This window comes from Mirounga angustirostris, unplaced genomic scaffold (assembly GCF_029215605.1).
Source record: "Mirounga angustirostris isolate CCGP_5_RB_7025 unplaced genomic scaffold, mMirAng1.0.hap1 SCAF_11, whole genome shotgun sequence".
NCBI lineage: Eukaryota > Metazoa > Chordata > Mammalia > Carnivora > Phocidae > Mirounga > Mirounga angustirostris.
The window spans coordinates 122,439,249-122,453,905 of record NW_026991719.1 but is presented as its reverse complement, the minus strand read 5'-3'; the positions used below and the strand labels follow the sequence as shown (position 1 = coordinate 122,453,905).

Sequence of the window (14,657 nt, the reverse complement as noted above, 5' to 3'; positions counted from 1 at the left end):
CACCTCCTCAGGCCCACCCTGCTCTTCGCACAGCCCCTTCTCCGCAACATTCCCCCCAGCTCTGTCCTGCTCCTTCCCTGCTCCTCCCCTCGCAGTGCCCGAGCTCGTACCCAACTCTTTCTCACTCGCCGCGCTCACCCCTCTTGCAGGTGCGCCCCAGCTACTCCCCCAGCCCTGCCTCACAGCTCGTCCCCCAGCTCGTTCCCACAGGTCGACCCCCACACACTCCTCCCCCTGCCCCGCCTCCCGTAGCCCCGCCCACGGAACAGCCCCCCCCCCGCTCGCCTCGCCCCGCCCCTTCCCCCCCACCCCATTTCTTTCCTGACTTCCGGTTCCGCTCGAGCCGCCGGCGTCTACCTCCCGGTCCACCGGGGTCCTCCCCCGCGAGTCGGGGCCGGGTGAGTCCCCCACACGTCTCCTGGCGGCCGGGGCTTCCGAGCCTATGTGCGTGTGTACGTAGGTGCGTGTGTACGTAACTGCTCGGCTGCGTGCCGACGTGCTTGCGAACGGGCGTGTTCCGTACCTCCGAGTGCGTTACGTGGGTTCGAGCGGGCGTACGCCCCGCAAGGGAGGGGCGCCGGCGTCTGTGCGAGCCTGTGGGCTGAGGGACCGCCGACGCCTGTCAGCTGTGTGCGGTCCCCGGTGCCGGGCCGCGGCGATGGCGGGAGAGCCCCGACGCGGGCCGAGCGCTCTGTCCGCTCTCCGCGGCCCGCGTCGTCTCCTGGCCTGGGCGTGGGAGGCGGTCGTCCAGGCGCTGGCGGCCTCGCCGGGTCACGCGGAAGCGGACGGTCCCGCCTGGTGGCCGCATCCGGGTCAGCCAGGGGCGCCCGCGACTCGGTGCCGGGAGACCCGCCCGCCACAGAGGGAGCCAGGAAGCCCCTGCTGCTGAGGCCTGCTGGGCCCTCCGCGGGCTGGTACCTCTGTGCTGGGGTTTTCCGGGCCTTTGCGGGCGGGGGGGGGTGGGGGGGTCTGGAAGCACGCGCAGAGCTGCCCAGGCCACCCTTCGCTATCCCCTCCTCCAGCCACAGTCACACGCCCGCCATCCTTCTAAGCGCATGTACAGGCAGTGGACCTGTGCACATAGAAACAGGAGCGCGCGGGTCCACGAGCTCCAGTCCTCCCCCACTGCGTCCCTCCCCGCCTCCCCTTGGCCACCAGGCTGTGACCTACCTGAGGTCCCAGGCTGTGCGGTGTTCCCCTGGTTACCCGTGGCACTCCTCCCAGTGGGGCCTACTCAGGATTTTATTGAGGGGACCGGGATCGTAGGGCCCCCAAGTCCTTCCCCTGTGACAGTGTGAGGGAGTGGTGTCATCTTTCTCCTGTTGGATAAGGGGTCTGCGAGGCTGTGAGAACAGGATCCCTCACATGAGAGTTTTCTCAGCTGCTGGCTAGGGCATCATGTGATTAGCAGAACCAAACCTCGAGTGAGGTGTTAACCATCCAGCGGGCCCGCCTGAGTCCCAGGGGTCCCCCATCCCTGCTGAGCAGAAAACCTGTTCTGGCACATTAGCCAACATTGTCCTCTTGTACCTAATGACTTTTTCTTCTCCCCCCCCCCCCCCCCCACTCCAGTCCTCGTGCAGGCGAAGAAGGCCAGACAAGTGGAATAGCGTTTCCTCGTCAGACCACAAAGCAGGTACTCTGCATGGCGAGACAGGAGGGCAGCTTTACAGTTCCATCCCTCTAGGGGTTCCGCCCACACAGTTCAGTTCTCCTTGTGTCTTTGTGGCCCTGATGAGAAAAAGGTTGGCCAAGACACTGAATGAGGCAAACCTGCAGTCCAGTTATATACCGTCGTAGAAGAAAGAGAAAGGGCCAGGCCACAGGGGGATATCCAGCCTCCCTCGTGAATAATCCGGACCCAGTGAACAGGGCGACCCTTTGTCACCCATCGGGTTGGCAGAGCTTAAGCGGAGGAACGATGCTCAGGGCCGACAGTGGAGTGAGGCAGTGGACCCCTTGCCCGTGGTTGCTGGAGCATACACGGGGGAGCCTTTGTGGAAGGCGCTCTGCTGGCCTGTATCAGCATCTCAGACGTGCATGCCGTGACCCTAGCCGCCTACTAAACACGTCCTCTGCCAACGGGCGTCCGTGGTGATGTCCTCTGTAGTGGCAGAAAGTGCAACGCAGTCTGTGAGTCTCCGTCAGTAAGGGACTAGTGAGCAAATGGTGGGACAGCCAAGCACGGGATGCCACGCAGGCAGTGAAAAAGATGATGGGTGAAGATGTACAGACATGAAGGAAGGGGCTGGGTGTGCCCTTGAGGGAGAAAGCACGGTGCACCCTGTGGAGACGTCCAGGACAGAGCTTACCCCTACCCCTGAATTAGCTTGCCAGGGTGGTTGTGCCAGACTGCCACAGACTGGCTGGCTTCAGCAACAGGAATGCATTGTCTCCCGTCTCTGGGGGCTGGAAGTCCGAGCTCAGGGCCTCGGCTGAACTCGCCTCTTCTGAGAGCTGGGAGAGAAGGTGTTCCGCGCCCCCCCCCCCCCGCCCCCCACCTTCTGGTGGTTCCCTGGCCATCTTTGGCATCCCGCAGCTTGTAGATCTCTGCCTGTGTCTTCACATGCCTGTCTCTAAACTTCACCCTTTCGTATGAACACCAGTCATACCGGGTGAGGGTCTGCCCAGCTGAGCTCACTTGAACTCAAAAGGTCTGTAAAGACCTTTCCTTTATGTATGAGGTCATGTTCTGAGGTGCTGGGGATCGAGACTTCCAGCACACGAATTTGGTGGGGACATAATGCAACCCGTTAACAACCTACGAAAGCCCCGAGGGAGGGATGAACTTGGACTGTTCCGGGGATGGAAGGAAGGCCTTCGTGGCTGCAGGGTGCTGAGTAGAGGGGTGAAGGGAGCAGACAGCGGGGTGGGGGGTTGGGGGGCAGATCACGTGGGGCCTTTAGGCCCTGGCGAGAAGTGTGGATCTGTCCTGGACGGGACAGGAGGCCCCTAGAAGGTTTTGGCAGGGGAGTGACACGATGGATCACTCCTGTACCAGAACCACCCTGTCCTCGGTGCGGACCCGGGAGTGCTGCGCTCCAGCGGCGAGGCAGAGGGTGCTCGGGAGACGGCTCGAGAGGGCAGCGGGACCTTGGGAGACTGAGGCTGGGATGGTGGCCGTGCAGACGATGGAGACGGGTCAGGCTCTGAGTGGGTTTGGGGACCGGCGCCCACGTGATGTGAGTGCCGGGTGCGGGAAAGGGAGCGCAGCGGCTGCTAGGTCAGGGGGACTGGAACAACAGATGGGTGGTGAAACCACTTGCCGAGGTGGAACGGAAGCGGATTTGGGGTGGCGGTGGTTGGGGACCTGGGGCTGCTGGCTGTGGAGGCTTGAGACGAAGCGGGCATGGCCTGTGTGAACGGGGGCAGAGCGGGCGAGCGTGCGATGCGCAAGCCTGAGAAGAAGGGAACGAGAGGTGGTCGACCGCGTCCGGGCTGTCCGGCCACGAGTTAGATGAGGACGAGACAGGCGGGTCAAGGGTGTGTTCGTGGAAGGTGGGGTGCGGTGCATGGCGAGGAAGTAGAGGCTGCGAGTGTAGACGGCTGTTCTGGGGGGACCTCTGCTATGCACAGGTTTGGAGAAGGCCGCCGCAGGAGTTGGAGGCCTGTGTGGGCCCCGGGGGGAGGGGGGGGCGGCGGGGGGGGCGGGGGGAGTCTTTGTCCCTGCGGTGAGGGAGACACAGGTGTGGCTCTCTGCAGACGGGACCGCCTACTCACGGGGGACGGGAGGGAGGCTGCCTGAGCAGGAGCATGACCGAGCCAGGCCCCGGAGTGAGCCAGAGTGCTAGACCCCAGAGCACAGCTGAGGGCAGCTCGGCCGGAGAGACAAGACGGAAGGCAGCGGGTCTGGACGTGGCGACGGGCAGGACGGTGGATTGGGAAGGGGGTGAACGTGAGGCAGCTTTTGTGATCACGGGGCCTTGTCTCTGAGAGTGGATGTGTTTCCTTAAACAAGAGAATGTCATTGAGGCCAGGTTTATGTACTTGAGGAACTGGGAGCAGAGATGAGCCGGAGTAGGTGGTACTCATGGGCTCAGTGTAGAGCCCCAGGCCCGATGATGATGATGATGATGATGATGATGATGATGGGAGACACTGTTTGTAACTGTCCTGTTAGGTGCCATGTACTGGGCTGGGTGCCCTTGGCACCTTGTCCCCGATCCTCACAGCCACGCTGGAGACTGAGGCTCCGTGAGGTACCGGGACCCAGCTGAGGTTCAGGCCCGGGGCCCTGCTCTTCCCACTGCACAGCTCTGTCCTCCCGTGAGGAGGGGGGACCCGCCCCCCCCCCCCCCCCCGCCCCGTCCAGGTGCAAGGGCAGGGGGTACAGGCACTCAGATCCCCTTGCAGTCACGGGCCATCTGTCTCTTCCTCGGCACCTCCTCCTCAGATGCGGAGAGGGGTGATGGTAGCGCCACCGTACCGGGTGATTTGAGGATTGAGTCCCACGGTGTGTGGTGCGTGCCCCTCCCCTGTGCTTGGCGTAGAGACAGTGCGTGCGCCCCGGGACCAGTTGGTCCTGCTCTTGTATTTCCTTTCTCTAGGCTCAGGTCGGGGTTGGGGGTGTCTGTTGATAGTGGAGAGCAGTGGGGCAGGAAGGGGTCAGAGGAGGGTGGCACCCAAAGGGGCCGGGGCCATCTGAGATCGCGGGGCGCCCCCAGCGCCGAGCTGAGGTCAGATACCAAGGATCTGTGCTCCGCCGCCCCAGGACAGGAGCCCGGGGGTGTGCAGTGTGTCAGCGGTGGCAGGGCCAGGGACCCGAGTGGCTTGGCAGGAGAAGCAGCGAAGCCCAGGACTGGCCCTGTCTGTGCTGGGAGAGGGCTAGAGCCAGCTCGCTGAGTCGTTCGTTAAACCCAGGGGCCTCTGTGCTCTCCTGGGGCTCCGTGGCCTCCGTCGTAGCACTGACCACGTGCTGTCCTGCCCATGCCCTTCTCTAGCTGTCTGCACCGTCGTCGGTGCGCTCGCCCAAGACTCCATCTGATGGACAAGGAGGCCTGATCACCGGCCCCTTCCTTTGGGCCTGTCGGTTGACTGTGTAGTGATAGAAGGAAGGGGCCAGGGCTCTCGGCTGCCCCACCGTCCAGGTCAGTGGGGTCTCAGGGCAACCCGGGGGACACTGGGGAGAGGCCTTGCCCGCGGGTCATGGGCTTGGAGCGCTGGGCGTGATGCTCATTGACATTCGTGGTTCCGTGTTCCCGCAGGCCAGGGGAGGCCCCAGGAGCTGTAGGGAGATGAAGTTCGGCTGCCTCTCCTTCCGGCAGCCTTATGCGGGTTTCGTCTTAAATGGGGTCAAGACCGTGGAGACGCGCTGGCGTCCTCTGCTGAGCAGCCACCGGAACTGTACCATCGCCGTCCACATCGCCCACAGGGACTGGGAAGACGCCGCGTGGAGGACGCTGCTGGTGGAGAGGCTGGGGATGGGCCCCGCTCAGATTCAGGCCTTGCTTCGGGAAGGGGAGAAGTACGGCCGTGGCGTGATAGCTGGCAAGTGATGACAGGCCGCATGCTGCTCAGACACCTCCAGGGGCTACGCGGCAGGACCTCGCTCGGGAGTGTTGCGGCTTGTTTTCCTTTGAACCGCTTGGTGTGTGAGCCGAGCAACACACCGTTCGGAGGGGCAGCGAGGGGCCGTGCGCTGGGGGTGGGGGGGTCGCCGAGGTCCCACGACCTCAGGGGAGCCCTGCGTCCGCTCTGGGCCTCAGTTCCCATCTTTGATCTGAGAGGCAGGGACAGCTTCCGAGTCTCCACGTGGCATTTGCCTGTGGGTGTGTCTGTGTACCCCCGTGTGTTTGCGCACGAGTGTGTGCGCGTCTGTGTGTGCGTGCGCGTACACGCGGCAGAGACCATGGGGGGCGGGGACCGCGGGACCCGGGGTGGGTTGGGGTAACCTCCAGATTCAGGCTGTTGCCTGGCTTCGTGGGCGACGCCCCACCCCCACGGTCCCCGCATCCCGGGTAAGTTCCCTGCGCCCTCGGTGGGTCGGGTCCCAGCGCCGCACCTGCCACCTGCCGAAGTACTCGGGGACCTGATGGCCTGTTCCCCCCCTGGCGTCTGGAGCCCTCCTGCTCTCCGCCTGCTGCCCTGAGCAGTCTGGCTGGGACCAGCCCATTGTTCGGGCGTGGTCGTTGAGGACAAGGCCCTCCGCTTCTTTCTCTCCGTCCCTCGGCCCCACCCAGAACTCCCTGAACAGAGTTTGGCACGTCGCAAATGCTCGGCCAGAGGGGCCCAGTGTACTCCGTGGCCCCTTGGTGAGACCCTCGTGGTCTCTGGTGGGTGTCGCTTTCGATAACCGTGTTCTCCCAACAGGCGGGCCTCGGTTTCTGGAAGGAAAAACCAGCGCGTGCTTCTCTTTGTGCACAGGGCTTGTTGACGTTGGGGAAACGTTGCCGTGCCCAGAAGACTTAGCTCCCGATGAGGTCGTGGAACTGGAAAACCGAGCTGTGCTGACCAGCCTGAGGCAGAAGTACCTCACGGCGCTTTCGAACCCCAGGTGGTTGCTGGAGCCCATCCCCAGGAAAGGCGGGAAGGATGTCTTCCAGGTGGACATCCCAGAGCACCTGCTCCCCTCGGGGCAGGAGGCCTGAGGAGCGTGCGGGGTTACGGAGAAGCCAGCTAAGTCACGACCCGTGAGCTGACCGTCGTGCCGCAGGCGGGGACCGCAGCTCTGGTCCGGCTGGGCCCTGCCGCGGAGAGCGCTGCCGCTGCGTGCTGTTCGTGGACACAGATTTCCCCGCTCCCGTGCGGGGGACGGGCCGGCGGGACTTTCCTTGTGAGCTGCCCGTCTGGGCTCCTCGACAGGCTCGAGGACTCTGAGCTTCAGGAGAAAGGGAAAGCGGCCGTAAAGGCCTCTGCACCGCGACTAATCTGGATTGCACCAGGAAGTACGTTTCGGGGCGCCTGGGTGGCTCAGTCGTTACGTGTCTGCCCTTGGGTCGGGTCATGATCCCGGGGTCCTGGGATCGAGCCCCACGTCCGGCTCCCGGCTCCACGGGGAGCCTGCTTCTCCCTCTGCCCCTGCTTGTGTTCCCTCTGTGTCTCTCTCTGTGAAATAAATAAAATCTTTAAAAAAAGAAACACACCTTAAGAGAACTGGTTAGTGTATCCCCCCGTCTTCGTTCTGGTCAAAAGTCGGAGAGCGAACAGCGTCCAGGGGATGTTGTGGGAAGGCTGGGAGCCGGCGCTGAAGGAAGGCCCGGGAGGGAGTGGCCAGCCACGGACGGCCCCGTTCACGGTGACGGGGACATCAGCCCGAGAAACAGAGCACCCGTCCGTCCTCGCAGGTGACTCTTGCTCTGTTGTAAAGGCGTCCCTCGGCCCGTGAAGCGTGCGTGTTCCACACATGGCACGGCTGCTTCGTGTGCAGGGAAAGGATCCTAGATACAGCACTGATGGAGAAGTGCTAAGTTGGGTTGTGTATTTTGTGGGAAATCTTTTGTTGTTGGTTTTTGTGTGTTCCTTAGCCAAGGTTCTAGTGGCTGTTACCCACGAGGATGGTGGGCCAGCCCCGCCCGCGCCCCCCACCCCCACCCCGCCATTGACTGGAATGGCCTGTGTCTTCTGAGCTCGACTAAAGGGGTCCTACGTCCCTGCTTTTCCGGTGGGCCTCTTTGGAAGGCCCCTGGCCCCCGCGCTAGAAGCACTCAGCTGCTGATCAGAAACTTGCTGGCATCACAGGGGGACCCACGAGGAAAGCCCCTCCTGTCTCAAGCTTCGTGAATGCTGGAAAGGGGGACGGACAGCGCCAAGGTCAGGAGTGAGGCTGTTGTGTCTCCTGGCCGGCAGGCAAGGCTCAGGCGACCAGATCTCCCTGGGCCTGCCTCCACACTCCCTAGCCGCTCGACACTCCTTGGCCGAGTGGGTGAAAATGCCGCCGCTTCAAAGACAAGAGGGCCCACGGGGGCCAAAACCGGTCCTGGGCCAGGATCCGCAGCCTCCTCGGGTTTATCCAGTGAGGTGTGTGTAGTATCGCAAGTGAGAAAGGACACAGACTCGCCGTTGTCATTGCTTATTTACTCCTGCGGAGCTTTGCTTTTCTTTATTCAAGCCAAAAATAGAGCCAGGGCTACACAATCGTGATTTTTATCTGTCACCAGTGGCCTGTGAGCTTAGGGACCCGGGTTGTCCTTGAAGTGTTCACAGAGTGCACACTTGTAGTCTGAGGAATCCTCCTGCTCCTCGTTCTCACTGGGGGCCTCGTGTGGGGACATGAACAAAAGGGCAGCCAGCAGGATGGAATAACAGGTGTTGTACAGCGACAGCACGGACTCATAATCTGGGTAGGGCGGGGGGGCAGCGGGCAGCTCCCCCGCGCCGCCCCTTCCGGCAGTAGCCGGGGGCGCAAACATCACATTCCTGGAGGTGCCCTCCCCACTTGGGCCCCCCGGCTCACTTGGGCCCCGATTTGCCATGGCATATCTGGCTACGCCGCTCAGGGCCCAGATCCCAGTGAAGGAAAAGGCCTGGGTGCCACTGGGTCCCTGAACATTTGGGGCTTCTTTGGGCTCCGCCTTGTCCTCCTGGGTGGATTCGTTGTGATGGGTTCGTGGGGAACGTCTCGTCGCCGCTACCTGCTTCTTCCTCTTTAGAGGTGTTGCACTGCTTCCTAGCCACCCGGTGCCAGTTCTCAGGTTACCTTTTGCCTGAATATTCTCGAGCAGCACGGGCCTGTCTCGCCGGAAGTTGGAGTTGCGGTACATCTGAAACGAGATTCATCCTTTTAGTCATTCTGGAAGGAAAGAACCGCGTTCCCGGCTGCTGCCGCCGTTGCCACGGCCACCGCGGCCACCACTGGCGCCACCACTACTCCCAGCCCCTCCCCCCCCCCCCCCCCCCCCGGCTGTCATAATGGCCTAGATAATGGTCTAGTTCTACTATGGAGGAAAGGTCCTCTGAGGCTGCCTGCGAGGCTCCTCACGCCCTAGAGCCTGGGCTCACCGACGACACGGCACGCATAGGTTAAGGGGTTCACACACCTGTCTGACGTTCCCTGGCTTCTGTTTAGGCACAGAGAAACATGTTAATAAAGTATCAATAAGAAATTAAACCCTTTCGGGAGATCCTTCATCTGGGTCTCCTGGGAAGCTGTTGGAAGGACAGAAAACAGGGGAAACGCAAGGACTTTGTACGTTACCATCATCCTCTTGTTCCCCGGGGCGTGAACCGGAGGGTCGTCCGCGCGTATTTTGCTGAACCCGTACAGGTTCATTAGGCGGATGAACCCCTTCAAGCTGTCAGTTTCAAAGATTCTCTCTGGGCCCCTCCGGCGAAGAATCTCCCTCTGGAAAAGGTCTTCGTCGATGATCACGGTGTCGCCGTCGTCATTCCAGCGCACGGACGTGAAGGTGGTGTCCTCCACGACGCTCCAGAGCTTCCTCGGGAAGGAGAGCCCGAAAATGTTTTGTCCCACATTGGCGGCACCCAGGTTTGGGGCCTGTGGCTGTGGGTCGTCTTGGGGATCTGGATCTCGGCTCCCAGCTGGGTCCTCATGCTTCTCTAAAACCTCCCTGGAATCCAAATTTGGTTCCAGGGAGGACTTAGGTGGGACCTCTGTTGCTGCCTCCCCATCACCAGGGGGAGGCAGCTTGACTTGGTATACCTTGTCGGTACTCTGACCAGCCATGGAGCTAAGTCTAGATCGGGAGCATTTTCACCCCGAGACCATCTCACTAGACTCTCGAGTCAGAAATGCCTTCGGCCACTACAGGGATGCCCAATATATACTGTTCACAGAATTCTGGAGTCTTGTAGTGGGGCAACCGGGTGCCTGAGTCATCGCCCTCTTTATTTGTCATGTGATGTCACAAAGGTGACTCTGAGCTGGTCTGGAGAGGGAGCCCTGGCCAAGTGTGGGGGAGGGGAGGGGTACAGGCCCCCAGCTTCTCTCTTTTCTACAAGGATACAAAAGTATGGTTTGAGTTCCCCAGGAGGGCTCCTGTCTACAACCAGGCACATTGTTTCCCGGGGCCAGGCCCTGGATGGGTAGAGAAACCACAGTCCTAGGTCCACTCCCACTCCCTGAGGACGTGGCGGGGGGGGGGGGGGGGGGAGGAGGGGTACCTGTTGTTGGCCTCTCTGATTAGCTCAAGGGCCGGGCCCTGGTTAGCCCTGGCTTGGCTACCACCGAGTCTGCCCGGGTCAGATGGGCCCTTGGGAGACTGTATCTCTCAGAAGATGGCAGTCCCTAGCGATCTGGTTGGCCTAGTCTCAGTTGGTAGCCCCCCTCTTCTTCCTGCCCCACCCCCCACCCCCCCCCGCCCGCACTTCCTGCTTTGGTCTCTTTCACCTGCTCCTGCTGGTTAGTTGGTCCTGCTCAGATGGGCCTGAACCAAGAGCCCTGTTTTCTTGCCCCTGGGTCAAGTTGTCCCCAGAGTAGGGCTGTGCTAGAGCACGGTGAGAGCATTCCTCTTTGTTCCTCAACCTCAGTGTTACCCACAGCACCTCAGACACACTGCTAACCCAGAGCGCCAGCGCTGTCAGTGAATGGCCGCCTCCTCTGCCGAGCTCGAGGGTCTCCTGTTGAGCTCTGCTTGTCCCCAGATCTCATCCCTCCCCAGATCACAGTGGGATTGTCTTTAGTTTCCATTTGTTCCCTATAGAAACTCTCCTCGTTGCCCAAGATGTGCTCACTTTGGGGACACTTGTGCTCGCCCTTTGCAAATCTCCTCCCGCGGACAGGTGGATTCAGCCTCCCCTGAGGCTGCCTCGAAAGCCCTCTCTCCTTTCTTCAGTAGAGTGGTTTGGCTTCAGCTCTCCCAGATTTCTGGCCACCCGCTTCCAAATTGGATCTCCCTTGGCACTTCCCCTTTTAATTACTTGATTTTGGGGTTCAGCGTGTATTCTGTTCTGTTGAAACAAAGCATTTCACGGACCCACTCCCATGCCAGCCCTGCTCCCCTTGCCCCGAGCCCACCCCCACCCCTGACTCCTGTGTCCCTCTCCTGCCATGACCTTGATGGTAGATACCTTGAGTAATGTCATTTGCTCTGGGGTTGCTTTTCAAAGGGCCTGTTTTATACAGTCTCACTCCCCAGGAAAACTCCTACTTGTTTAGCTAGACGTGACCAGAGGAGGCCAATATGCAGTATCTGAAAATAGAGGGGAGTCTGGGCGTGGGATGGGACAAAAACCTAAACGAAAGTCACCTTCACCATAGATGAGAGGATGGGACGGTGGTTGGAGGGACGCACGTTCCCTAGCCACCTGGACAGCTTTGTCCTTAACCTTCACTGTGGTGCCGTGGACAGGCCCCGCCTGCGAGGATCCTAGCTCCTTGAGCCAGCTCTGCCACCGAGGAGGGTCATTCGCCCTCTCTGAGGGTCAGTCCTTTGTGTCTAAACAGGGAGCACCAAGAGGGGTCGAGAGAGGGTCTCCCGAGGGGGCTTTCCATCCAAGGGCTGGGACCCTCGATGGAGCCCCCAGGTCGAGAATCGGGCTGGCTTCGTGGTCTCTGTGCTTCTTGACAGTTTGCCAAGTGTTCATTCCAGAAGTCAGTGTGCGCTGCGGGGGCCCGCCTCGAGAGGCTAAGGATTTACACGGGAGCTTAAAAAAGGGCCACCGTTTAAAAGCCACTGGTGGCTTCCCGGAAGGGGGCTCCTAGAGTCAGTCTCTGGTTAAACAGCCCAGCTTCCTTCAGTTGCATACCTAAGAATTTTCTCCTCAGTGAGCTCTTTGAAGAATGAAAATGAGATTTTGCCGTGGCCTTTGCGAGCCCCTGAGCTCCGCTGTTTACTCAGAGGGACTGGACCGTGTGCTGGGGGGGGAAATGGGAGAGATGACCAGTCGGGAAGCCACGGTCTGGCGCTCCACAGAGGTCAGGCAGGGATGTGACTGGACTTGATTTGGGCACTCTCAGGTCCTGAGTCTGGCGTAGGACCGTTGCCTAACGTTCTTGGTCTCAGGTCGCCAAATCTCCCGCTGGGGCTCAGCATCTAGGACAGCAGGCTCATCTTGTCCCCTGAAGAGGAAATGTCCACAGTGCCGTCTTCAGTGTAGTTGAAGGGCGTGGTGGAAATTTCAGCCTCCCTCAGCTAAGCCTTCTCAATCCCAGCATTTCAACCCTAGGACCTGTGGCTGCCACGCAAGACAGTCTTTCTTAGACAGCTTCCATGCTCAAGACCCTTGGAGAGAAACGACTGCTCTTCGGTGCTCCACAGGCCCCAGGGATGACCGGGACGGGTGGCCGCCTTACACGGGGCCAAAGCCCCAGGCAGGCGGCTCGGCGGAGCACAGCCGAGGGGGCTGCGAGGACGGCCACCCCGAAGGGACTCGCCACGGCTTCTGCGCAGCCCTGTGGCCATCGAGAAAGGGGCCGAGCGCTGGGCTGTGCGGCCCAAGGCCCGGAGCCCCCGCCAAGCGAGCCTGGCTCTGTGGCCGTGCCTGCCGCCCCTGCCTTCGGGCCCCCGTCCTTCAAGCCATCCGTTGCTCCCTGGGTCCCGGGAGCTGCCCCCTTCCTGGTCTCCATGCCCGCAGGCACCGCCCTTCCTCTGCAGTTGGCTCAGGTCCCAGCTGACGGGACTTTCTCAGCCACCGCTCAGAAGGAACGCATCTGTGGCTAGACGCAAGCCCTGAGACCTACATCCGGGGCCTGCCTTCTCCCGCCCCCCCCCCCCCCCGGCCCCCGCTCTCACCTTCCCAGGGCCCGCGCCCGCCAGCCCGGAAGCCCTCCGGCGCCTCTCACTCAAGGTGTGTGGGGCACCCGCCGCCGCCGCGGTGCGGTGCCGGCCGGCACTGTTCTCTTATACGCCTGGGGCTCCTGTCAGGGGCGGACCCCAAGCTGCCCCCTCCGGCGGTGCTGCCTCCCTGAGGCCCCCCTCTGGGGCCCGGGCCCCCTCGGGGCTCCCCGCCTGGGGCACCCACGTGCAGCCCAGCTCCCACGTGCAGTCCCAGTCGAGATGCTCCTGTCTCCCCCCTCCAGACTGGGAAGGCAGTCCTTGAGGGCCGCAGAGACCACCATGGGAACCTGGTCCCCGAAAGTTCTGTGCCCCCCAGCAGCAGCTGGGCGGCCTTTCGCGTCCTGGAAAACAGCTCTGTGTCGTAACGGGGCAGGAGGAGCCGTCAGCGAGGACACCTGCCTCACCGTGGCCGTGCTGAGCACTCCCTGGGGTCTGGGCCACTCACGCGGGACCACGGTCCCTCGGGCAGGGATCAGGAAAGGCCCAGCCGAGGCCGTGGCAGGTGGAGTCAGGGGCCCAGGTCCCACCTGAGCAAGTGGAGCCAGGCCCTTCGGTCTGCCCTGAAGCCGTGAAGCCCCCCCACCCCTGGACGCTGGGGGGACAAGCAGCAAAGGAGGCTTCCTGGTCTGGTTGGTGGTGTCACATTTCTGTAGCGTCCGAGGCTCAGGGGACAATGGGAAGCATGTCCTTAGAGGCTAAACATGGCCCGGGGCCGTCGAGTAAACCGTGCCTTTCTAAAGGAGCCCCGTGCAAGCTTGCTTCCCAGCCAGCCTCCCTCCCTGGCTGTACACGGCGGGGCTAGGGGGGCCCGGAGTCTCCCGGTTCCCAGCGGCCTGCCTTTCCGCAGTCTCTCAGACCCGTCTCCTTCAGGGACCTTCTCCCCGCGGGAGCCCGGGCGTTACAGTCACTCCACCACCGTCTCTCTCTGCTGTGAACTCTGAAGCTTGCAAACAGAACCCGTCTCCTGGTGCTTTCTGCCTACTGGAGCCCCTGGAAAAGGAGGCCCACGTGGGAGGGAGAGGCAGCCTGCCGAGAGACAGAGACGTTGAGAGACTGGAAAAGCAGGGTTCAGGCCGTGTTCCCAAAATGAGCCAAACGGGCCCTGTGTGCGCGGGCCCCTAGGTGGTGGATTTCCTCACAGCAGACCGCCCCCCGTGGGCCCCGGCGGCCCCGGCACCCAGCTCAGGTTTTCTTTCATGTTGACGACGGCTTCACATGTAGCTCAAAGCGGCAGACTCGGGGCCGTCTGGAGGCTGCCTGCTTGCCATACCCCACCAGGCCTCAGCCCCCGTCTGCTAAGAATACAGAAGCGAGAGCTTTGTGGTTCGCAGACCCCAAGCCAGTCCCCCGAGCTGCTGAGCTGAGCCCCCGCCCCGAGCAGGTCCTTCCCTGGCCTTTGTCCGTTAGCCCACGGGGCCGCTGTGGCCAAGCGCCACGGCCTGAGCGGCTTAGGAATACGGGACATCGCTGCTCTCTCTCCTGGTGCTGGGGGTGCAAGGTGCCAACAGGGTGCCAGCAAGGTGGAGTGAGAGCCCCCCTCCTGGTTCACAGCTGCCCCCTTCTCGCTGTGTCCTCTCCTGGTGGAAGGGGCTGGGGAACTCTCTGGAGCCGCTTTTACAAGGCGCTACTCCCATCCACGAGGCTTCCACCTTCTTGACCTAAACACCTCCCAAAGGCCCCACCTCCAAAGGCCATCATGTTTGGTGCTCAGGATTTCAACAGATGTATCTGGGGGGGGGGGGGGGGGCGGAACTCCCTGAGACCGTAGCACTCCCATCCTGCATCGAGCCCCCCTGACCATAAGCCCCTGGGCAGTCTCATGCTGTGAGGGGGCGCCCCTGTAATGGGACTCTGTTCAGGCGCCACCCGGGAGAGCCGCTTGTGTTGCTGCCTGTCCTGGTCTTGTCCTCTTCCTGGATCAGCCCCCAATCCCTGGAGCCCCCTGCAGTTTGCTCATGAGCTCTTGGGAAATCACAGGTCTGA

At 61.9% G+C, this 14,657-nt stretch overlaps 2 protein-coding genes across 6 annotated transcripts; one reads left to right on the top strand and one right to left on the bottom strand.

Annotated features, from left to right (window-relative positions):
• Positions 1 to 262: 262 nt before the first annotated feature.
• Positions 263 to 7,077, top strand: EOLA2 (endothelium and lymphocyte associated ASCH domain 2). Of its 5 annotated transcripts, none has more exons than XM_064574665.1 (5): positions 319 to 460; positions 1,573 to 1,636; positions 4,941 to 5,087; positions 5,205 to 5,487; positions 6,310 to 7,077. In XM_064574665.1, exons 4-5 carry the CDS (start codon positions 5,235 to 5,237, stop codon positions 6,585 to 6,587), a joined length of 531 nt encoding a protein of 176 aa, XP_064430735.1. In that variant the 5' UTR covers positions 319 to 460; positions 1,573 to 1,636; positions 4,941 to 5,087; positions 5,205 to 5,234; the 3' UTR covers positions 6,588 to 7,077. The 5 variants fall into 5 exon arrangements, with proteins under 5 accessions (XP_064430737.1, XP_064430735.1, XP_064430734.1 ...); XM_064574666.1 differs by lacking the exon at positions 319 to 460 and adding an exon at positions 775 to 914; XM_064574667.1 differs by lacking the exon at positions 4,941 to 5,087 and having other exon boundaries at positions 263 to 398.
• A 1,031-nt stretch (positions 7,078 to 8,108) lies between these two features.
• On the bottom strand, positions 8,109 to 9,622 carry HSFX4 (heat shock transcription factor family, X-linked member 4). Its single transcript, XM_064573641.1, has 2 exons — positions 9,134 to 9,622; positions 8,109 to 8,699 (listed from the first exon to the last, which is right to left on the bottom strand). The coding sequence occupies exons 1-2, from the start codon at positions 9,620 to 9,622 to the stop codon at positions 8,109 to 8,111; spliced, it is 1,080 nt and encodes a 359-aa protein (XP_064429711.1).
• Positions 9,623 to 14,657: the final 5,035 nt, after the last annotated feature.